The 10,000-nt window shown below is 44.2% G+C and overlaps 1 protein-coding gene across 1 annotated transcript in view; it reads right to left on the bottom strand.

Annotated features, from left to right (window-relative positions):
- Nucleotides 1-10,000, bottom strand: part of LOC135108381 (endophilin-A-like) — a 124,406-nt gene that overhangs the window by 30,129 nt on the left and 84,277 nt on the right. Inside the window, exons 4-5 of the mRNA XM_064019322.1 lie at nt 9,533-9,749; nt 280-413 (exon numbers count right to left, since the gene is read on the bottom strand). Of these exons, the coding sequence (XP_063875392.1) occupies nt 280-413; nt 9,533-9,749 (351 nt within the window). The remainder of the gene's footprint in view (nt 1-279; nt 414-9,532; nt 9,750-10,000) is intronic.

Below are 10,000 nucleotides of genomic sequence, written 5' to 3'. Positions count from 1 at the left end.
ATGCCTCGTGCGGGAATTTTAATCGATTTTATGAGTACACATTGATTTTTTTAATTGATTTTAAGGCTCGGGGAAAAATGTGCCGGATACTTGAAGCTGCCGGATGAGAGGGATTTTACTGTATCTATCTATCAGTTTCTCTCCATCCTAAGGCGTCCTCTTCCCTTCTACACAAAAAAAAAAAAAAAAAGAATCTACCTACATATCCATCAGTTTCCCTACATTCTTTAAAACTCTGCTCTTTACATAACATTATCTTCCAATCTCTCAGTCTCTCACCTGGACTTCCTTGATGTCTTTGGTGGACAGCGTGTGCAGAGGCTCCAAGAAGTTCATCTTCATGTTGTCATCCAAATTGTACTTGATGTCTGCAATCTGCTTCATGCTCTCTCCAGTCTCAATGAGGGCCATGCCTGTGAGGGAAGAGGAGAGGCAGGTTGTGGTGAGAGAGAGAGAGAGAGAGAGAGAGAGAGAGAGAGAGAGAGAGAGAGAGAGAGAGAGAGAGAGAGAGAGAGAGAGAGAGAGAGAGAGAGAGAGAGAGAGAGAGAGAGAGAGAGAGAGAGAGAGAGAGAGAGAGAGAGAGAGAGAGAGAGAGAGAGAGAGAGAGAGAGAGAGAGAGAGAGAGAGAGAGAGAGAGAGAGAGAGAGAATGAGATTTTTACAAGAGAGGGAGGGATGGAGTGAGAGAGGAAGAGAAGCATAGATGGAATGAAGATATATGGATGAATGGAAGTAAGTCAAGTACAGGGAATGAGGGAGTAATTGAGGAGAGGAAGAAAATGAGATATAACATAAGAAAAGAATAACAGAAAAGAGAAAAGAGAAAAGAGGAAAATGAAGACAAAGAAAGGAAAAAAAAATCATAAAGGAGGAGGAGGAGGAGGAGGCACACACAAGCAGAACCTACATAGGAATACAAAAGAAGTACAGGTAGCAGAAGTGAACTCCCCCTATGGTAATTTCTCATTAACAATTTGAGCACAGGAAAAAAATACAATGTTAATATTTTGTATTTTCAAACCCAAAGAACTACTTTTTGAGACTGTAGTAAAAAAAATTGGTGTCTAAAAAGCTGAAGAAGATTATGAGGGAAAACTGTCAAGCATTGAAAAGGTTAAAATCTGTGGAGTTTTCAAGTCATGCCGTTTTTAGGGGGCCAGCAGTCAATCAGGCCCCAGCAACCTTTGCAGACTCCACAAAACAATGATTATATATTTAGTCCCAAAGTCTGCTGTACTGAAGGAGGAGGAAGAAGACGATGAGGAGACGAAAGAGGAAAAAGAGGAATATGGAAGAATGCTATAAATTTTTGGCAGTTTCATTGTTGCTTTTCCTAACCTTTTTTTTACCTAATCTTCCTTCTACATTACTTTCTCTTCATTTATCTTTTGTTATTCCTTCCTTCATCTTTACTATGTCACCCTTCGTAGCTCCCTCCATATTTTCTCTGTCTATTCCGCCTCCCTCCCTCCCTCCCTCCCTCCCTCCCTCCACTCCTCTCTCTCTCAGGCTGGTGATTCAGACCTCTTAAACCGCAACTAAGGAGAGGAAGAGGAAGAGGAAGAGGAGGAGAAGGAGGAGGGGAAGGTGGAGGGGGAGGAGTTGAAGACAAAAGCTGAGTAGAAGGAGGAAGAGGAGGAGGAGGAAGGAAAAGGAGGAGGTGGGCCAGAGAGAGGCGAATGACGAAAATGGAAGAAGAGGAGGATGAGAAGGAGGAGAAAGTGCAATAAGTGGATAAACAAAGACGCAGAGAAAGCAGGAGAATGTTAGCGGTAATTTGCTTTCGCCTCTAGCATTAAACACACACACACACACACACACACACACACACACACGCATTCCTACCGTGTGTGTGTGTGTGTGTGTGTGTTCATCACCTCGGCACCATTATCTGGGCTCACCTGACTAATTAGCCTCCACTGTGTAATTAGAGAGGAAAGGCAGACATGAATTAGTTTTGCACCATTTTTTTTTTTTTAATGTACGGACAAATTTCTCTCTCTCTCTCTCTCTCTCTCTCTCTCTCTCTCTCTCTCTCTCTCTCTCTCTCTCTCTCTCTCTCTCTCTCTCTCTCTCTCTTGTCATTATCATCATCATCATCACTAACACCCACTCTGCAGAACATAAACGCTTGGAAAATAAATAATTTAAAAGGCTTAAGGCGTGAGGTGGACGAGGCAGGAAGGGCGAGAGGGGAGACAGCAAGGAAGGAAGGAAGGAAGATGAGGAAAGTGTACCAGTCCATCCCAGCCTCCTTCTTTTCATCCTCCTCTCCCTCCCTCACCATGACCTACCTCCACTTCCCTGTGACATCACCGCTGAGGCACCACCATTAGCCACCCGTGACGTCACACACCTCTGCCAAACTTATTCGATAAACGCGGCAACGCAGCCACATACGCCCCCTCCTGTCGCCCCCTCCCTACTTTTCTGTCTGTAAATCGTTTCTCCCCCTCCAACCTTCCCTCCCTCCCTCACCACGAAACTTCTTTCATCTCCACCAGTTCATTCCTTTCTTCATCTCTCCTTTGATACATCACTCATTTTCCCTTTCATTTACTTGTTCCTTCCATCCTTTCTTCTCTCCAATGCATCCTTTATCTTATCTTCCTTTCCTCTACCTTCATCTCTTCGTCTTTTTTATACATTCCTCATCTTCCTTTCCTTCATCTTACCTGTTTCCTCCATTCTTCCTTGTTTCTTGTTCTTTTTTTTTCTCCTATTTGTTGTCTCCATCCCTCCTCTCCAATACATCCCTTACTTTTCCTCTCCTTTTCTTCTCTCTCCTACCTGTTCCCTCCATTCATCCTTCTCTCCAGTACACCTCTTATCTTTCCCTTCTCCCTTCCTTCCTCTTCCCTCCATCCGTCCTTATCTCTAATACACCTATCTTCTCTCCCTCCCTCCCTCCCACCTAGTCCCTCCATCTCTTCTTCCCTTTATTTTACCTCTCATCTTCCCTCCCTTCCTCCCACGAGCTCCCTTCATTCTTCATTTTTCCTCCCTTCCTCCTTCTCATGACCTCACATACCCCTTTTCTCCTCCCATCCATCTCTCCTTGTAGAAATGTTCTCTTTATCTCTTCCATACATATCTTTTCACTCTTTCGTTACTCCTCTTCCCATTATCTCCTTCATCCTTCTTCCATCTACCCTTTCATGTAAAAAAAACGTTCTCTTCCTCCATTTCTTCTTTACACATTTTCCTTATCTTCATTACTCCCTCCAATCATCATCATCTTTTCGTCGTCGTTCTCCTTCTCCTCTTCCTCCTCCTTCTTCTCCTTGCCTCCGTCCCAGCACGCTCCATGTCTTATCAAATTTTCTTTCTTTTAGGCAATTTATGTGTTCGATGCCGCTTCGCCTCAGCCGGCCCGGGTTCAGCACGCCCCGCCGCCACCACCGCCACCACCACCACCACAGCTACCACCGCCAGTCCCCGGGAGGCAGCGGCTATTGAGCGCCGCCGCCTCCCTCCTCAATGGACTAATCCCCCCTCTCCGATCTATTGCCGCCGCTCCTCCATTGCTATTGACACCTATGGACATCGCCCTCTCAATGCACACTGTCATTACCGCACCTGACATCACCACCACCACTATCAAGGCAGTTCAGCTCGTCCTCTGCTGGTTAAAGGCATGTGATTGTGATGGTGATGGTGGTGGTGGTGGTGACGTGGCACGGTTTCTAGTGGTGATCGATGGGAAAGGGAAGTTTGAAGGCAAGGATAAGGTTAGTTTGTTATTTTATTTTATTTTATTTTTTATTTTTTTATTTTTTTATTTCCAGTGTAGTTTCGGTGGTCAGGCTCGATTCAAATTGGGGAGGTCTTCATTGTGAGACTGGACTGACTGGGAGTTAAACTAATGAGCCCTTGCTATATTTTCCGATCGATCACTACTACTACTATTACTACTATTACTACTACTACTACAGGATACAACGTCTTTCCCCTTGCAATGGTTTGAATTTCCCATCGATTACTGCCACTATTACTACTACTACTACTACTACTACTACTACTACTACTACTACTACTACTACTACAACTACTACTACTACTACTACTACTGACAAAAAAAAAAGCGACGGCGGTGCATATTTCCTGGTATATTAAGGGTAGCAGATGGCTCGTCGCTCGCCTCACATCCGGCCTGCCACACGGAGCAATCTAGTCATCCGTTAGCAACCCCTTACCAACTCATGACTGCTAAATACGACATTTGCTTCATCTGAGTATTCCTGGATTGTTGAACATCAGCGATACGACAGCAGGTACTAAAATCCTAAGCTGCTCCGTTAACTCCAAGTGCTGTCTTTTGAAGCTATTATACACTTAACCCAATCACCGGAACGAGGTACAAATCTCTGTGATAATAACAATGTGTGAGATCTTTATAAGCATGTACAAGAAAGAGGATGAAAAAAAAAAAGTAGATTTTGCAATTTCTAGCCCGTATAATGTTTTGGAGATGGCTGCAGAACAAGAAGAAATGTCTCAGTGGTTAGTGACTAAGGAAAGATGTGGCAATTAGTAATGGAAGGATTAAACTTGCACCACGCTTATGTTACTCTTCACATTAGAGTTTCGCCTCCCCTGCAACCAAACCAAACCTTCCTCCAGTAAAGAATGCCCGTTAAATTATCACTGCAATCATACAAATAACCTTGAAAACCCTGATAACTTCCACTGGAGCCTGTGAAAAGTGGAGATAAGACGCCCAAACGTTTTAAAATGCGGCGCTAGGACAGCTTACTACAACAAAGCCCAGAATAACACTTACTGCAATAAGAATGACGCTTTTATGGACCTTACTCAGTGCTATCACAAAATAGTATACAAACACCATTATCCACTTCTTTCATTTGTGCACGTTATTAATTCCCTTAACTCGTGTTTTTTTTTCTTTCTTCTTCGCTGTACCGAGTTACGACGCTCTTTATCGCAGTGTTATGACGTGTAAGATAATGAGTTGGTAAATATACTTGTGGGAAAAAATGTTCGTCCTAATAAGTGGAATTTATCGCGAACACTTATACGGTATCGGTCAGAACAGGTACAGACACACAAACACACACACGCGGACAATGGCAGACTAAGAGAGGCACGAACAAATAGGCAGACATATAATGATAAACAAAGACAAACAAGGAGACAAGCAGGCGAACAGATAGAGACAGACAGACAGGCAAACAGACAGGAAAAGAAAGACAGGAACATAGACAGGCAGGCAAACTGATAAAGACAAAAACAAAAACAGACAGACAGAAACTGACAGAAAGAGACAGACAGGGCAACAAATATAGAAACTGACAGGCAAACAGAGATGACTGAGAGGAAGATAGACGAGAAAAAAAAAAAACACAGAAAGGCAGGCAAACAGACAGACTGAGAGACAGTTAGATAGGAAATCAAACAGAAACAGACTTACAAATAGAGAGAGAGAGAGAGAGAGAGAGAGAGAGAGAGAGAGAGAGAGAGAGAGAGAGAGAGAGAGAGAGAGAGAGAGAGAGAGAGAGAGAGAGAGAGAGAGAGAGAGAGAGAGAGAGAGGACAGTTAAACACAAACCGACAAAAAGGAAGAGGCAAAGACAAAATAGACTAACAGGCGGACAGAGACAGACAGACAGACAGACAGACAGACAGACAGACAGACAGACAGACAGACATAATGCAGCTGCAATTATAGTGGCGTTCTTAATGAAGACGACAAATACGGAAACGTGGCACTGCGTCATCACCACCACCATCACCACCACCATCACCACCACCATCACCACCACCATCACCACCACCACACACGTCCCTGTTCATCCGCGTTATCAGGTCTCTTTCAGTCGCCGATCAAATGTTATCATGTGTTGCTTTTGTTGTTGTTTTTATTGTTTTCATCACAGCCACGTTCCTCATAAGTATGTTACAGTAACCCATCATCATCATCATCATCACCACCACCACCACAACAAAACCCCCATGTCTATTACAATAACTATCATCCCACCACCATCACCACCATCATCATCACCAACACCCATAATGTACCCATCCACAGTAAACCATTCATCACCACCATCACCACCAGCATCAAGGCAAACAATTCACCCTTCATTAAAATGCATCATCACTACCATCATCATCATATTATCCATCCCCATCAAAGACATCGTTATTACCATCATCCTCTTCCCTCCCCTTTCCCCCTCCATTCCCCCCTCCCATCATACCTCAGGCAACCATACCCAACTCTTCCTCCTCTACTACTACTACTACTACTACTACTACTACTACTACTATCAGCCTCCCGGGAGATGAATCGATGATGCAACACCCAAAAGAGTCTTATTAATGCATGTAACAATCCTGCAGTCCATCCCAGCATTGAATTTCGTGAGAGGAAAAGGGAGAAGAAGTGACAGGACCCCCCCCTCTCTCTCTCTCTCTTCACCACAGCCTCCTCCGTTACCTCCATCAATATCTCAAAATCTCCACCAATCAGCTTCAACATCACCACACCACTACGAACATCACTATCATCACTATCACCACCATCACCATCATTATCACTGTCATCCATAGAAGGGCCTTTACCACAGTCACCACCACCATCACCATCACCATCACCATCATCACCATCACCACCACCGTCATCACTATCATCACCATCTCCGCCGTATTCTGATCTCCCGCCAAGTCTGAGGATAAAGATGCCTCTCTCTCTCTCTCTCTCTCTCTCTCTCTCTCTCTCTCTCTCTCTCTCTCTCTCTCTCTCTCTCTCTCTCTCTCTCTCTCTTTGAGAACGAAATACTGCCAAACCCTTGTCCCTCTCGAATGACACGAGAGAGAGAGAGAGAGAGAGAGAGAGAGAGAGAGAGAGAGAGAGAGAGAGAGAGAGAGAGAGAGAGAGAGAGAGAGAGAGAGAGAGAGAGAGAGAGAGGACCAAAATCTAAATCTGCAAGAAAGACAAGAATATAAAGATAGATCGATACGAGAGAGAGAGAGAGAGAGAGAGAGAGAGAGAGAGAGAGAGAGAGAGAGAGAGAGAGAGAGAGAGAGAGAGAGAGAGAGAGAGAATCCACAATAGCATTACTCAACAACAGTCCCCGCCAAGCCGCCATCTTTGTACACCCCCACCTCTCCACTCCCCCTCTCTCCCTCTCCCTCTCTCCTTCTCTCCTTCTCTCCCTCCCTCCCTCTCACTCCATTCAGATTGACGTTCTTCTTCTTTTTCTCTTTCCTCTTTTTTATCCTCTTTCTTTTCTTCTTTCTATTGTTCTATATTATTATTATTATTATTATTATTATCGTATTTTACTGCTATTGCTATCATTTCTTAATATTTGTTTCTGTTCCTTACTCTCTCTCTCTCTCTCTCTCTCTCTCTCTCTCTCTCTCTCTCTCTCTCTCTCTCTCTCTCTCTCTCTCTCTCTCTCTCACGCACACATTTATCTTCTCATATCACCCATTCACTCCTGATTTTTCTGTCCTCTTCCTCCTCTTCTTCCTCCTCCATTGGTCCTTCATGGCCGTCTCATCTTCCTCCCCCTCCTCTTCCTTCTCTTCATCCTCCTCCCTCCTCTTCCTCCGAGTTCGACTTGTTTTTTATTGTCTTTCATCTTATCATTGTCATTACAACTCCTTTTCATACTCCTCTGAACTCTCTCTCTCTCTCTCTCTCTCTCTCTCTCTCTCTCTCTCTCTCTCTCTCTCTCTCTCTCTCTCTCTCTCTGCACCGGCTCCCCACTGCCAGAGACCTCACTCTCTCTCTCTCTCTCTCTCTCTCTCTCTCTCTCTCTCTCTCTCTCTCTCTCTCTCTCTCTCTCTCTCTCCTTTATCTTTCTCTCCTCCTTGCCAAAGTCCCTCCTTCTTCCTCCCCAACTGGCCACAGCATCAAAACTCTTCCTCCTCTGCTCCTTCAACCCTCAACACTCCTCTCTCTCTCTCTCTCTCTCTCTCTCTCTCTCTCTCTCTCTCTCTCTCTCTCTCTCCAGTCGCTAGATATCCTCCCTAAAACTTGCCGGATCTCTCTACATCTTCTCGTCCTTCATTCTTTTTTTCCATTCTTCTTCCTTCTTATTTCTTCCTTCCCTCGCAACTCTTGCTAGCATAGTACAGTCTTTTTTCCCCTCTTTCCATTTCCGTTTCTTTCTTTCTTTTTTTCCTTTGCCTTATTTTCTTTCATCGTGCGCTCCACCACCACCACACTTATTGTTACAGCCTCTTCCCACATAGTAAGGAGCTCCTATCCTCCTCCTCCTCCTCCTCCTCCTCCTCTTCTTGCCATTCACTATCGTATTTTTTTATTCCCATGTAGTAAAAATGGCATTCTCTTTATTCTAGTCTTCTTATCCCTCGACTCCATTCTCCTTAACCTTCTCTTCCTCCTCCTCCTCCTCCTCTCACTATTCATAATTTTTTCTCCTCTCCAATATAGTGAAAATACCATTTTCTTCATCTTTGTCTTCTTACTCCTTGACACTGTTCTCCTTTATCTCCTCCTCCTCTTCCTCTTCTTTCTTCTCCTCCCTTTCTTCTTCATTATAGATACCTCCCTCCTTCCATCCCTCTACTCCTCCTCTCCTTCTTCCTCTTGATCCTTCTCTCCCTCCTTGCCCTAATCCTCGCTCTCCCTCCTCCTCTTCCTCCTCCTAACAGAATTCTCTTTTGCCCCTTTCTTCGCTCAACAGTAAAGACCTCTTCTCCCTCTTATTTATAGTCCTTGTCCTCCTTCTCTTACTCCCACCACTACTCACCACCCACCACCCACCAACAGTCTTTCTCCTACTCGCCCTCGTCACCACTAGCAGCCTTACGACCATATTCTGAAACTCCCATTCCTATCATCCTACTCCGATGCCTCAGTCCCCATTTTCTTTCTCGCTCTTTTCGCTCTCGTCTACGCTGTACCCTGATTACATTCAAAAGGGTTTATGTAGTTGAAGTTAAATGGGTTTTGAAGGGTGTTTTTACGGTTCTAGTGAGTGATTAAGATTTCTACGTTACTAACAGGTCGAACACTCATGAGACCCTGGGTAGTCATCTCTGTTGTGGCCTTTGAAAATAGCCGTGATGAGAGAGCCGGGAGAAAACCAGTTGCGGGAAGAAGATCGAGGGGAAGATAGAGTGAGATTAAGGGATGGAATTTCGCTAGAATTGCAAAAAGGATGGGAGTCACAGAGAAAGATGCAAGGGACAGAAGTAACTGGAGAAGACTCGTACATGGCGCCAATTCCTGACTCAAGGGAAATGGCAAAAGAAGAAGAGAGCAAACCGTTTCAGAATACGGGTCTTGTTATGGACAATATTCTGAAACGCTTCCGCGACATAACTCCATAACTCAAAAAGCCTACAGATGAAGTTACACGTGTTTTTAAGAATAATTTTGTCGTTCTAGTGACAGATTAACAAAATTTCTACATTATTAAGAGGAGAAACACTCTTGAGAACCCGGCTAATTATCTCTATGGCCTTTGAAAAATTAATCGAGAGAGCAGAGCATTTCAGAAGACATACACAGCCATTATTATCATCACTCACCATAGTAACTCTCCTCGCCGAGCTTCTTCCCGTGGCCGACCATCGCTTCGCCCAGCACTCCCTCAGGCTGCGGGTAAGTGGAAGCCTTGGCCTGCCCTGACAGCTTGCCGATGCCCTTCACCGCGGACATCTTGGCGCGCGAGGCAGGGTTCGGGTGAAGAAACTCCTTCGTCTTGATCTGAAGGTCGTCCACAAGCTCACACATGACATCCGTTTTCTGTGGAGGGAAAGATGTTTGGGGTGAGTAGGAGGGAGAGAGGGAGAGGGAGAGAGAGAAAAAAAGAAAGAGTTGTGGGGATAAAGGATGTATCAAATATAAAATAATAATAATAATAATAATAATAATAATAATAATAATAATAATAATAATAATAATAATAATAATAATCCCGTCTCTCAAAAGAAATCAGCAAAAAAAAGTAAATATATAAAAAATAGATCAATACAGAGAGAGAGAGAGAGAGAGAG

The sequence above is a fragment of the Scylla paramamosain genome, chromosome 17 (assembly GCF_035594125.1).
Source record: "Scylla paramamosain isolate STU-SP2022 chromosome 17, ASM3559412v1, whole genome shotgun sequence".
NCBI lineage: Eukaryota > Metazoa > Arthropoda > Malacostraca > Decapoda > Portunidae > Scylla > Scylla paramamosain.
Note: the sequence above shows the minus strand (reverse complement) of the source record. Positions and strands in the feature narration are given on the sequence as shown.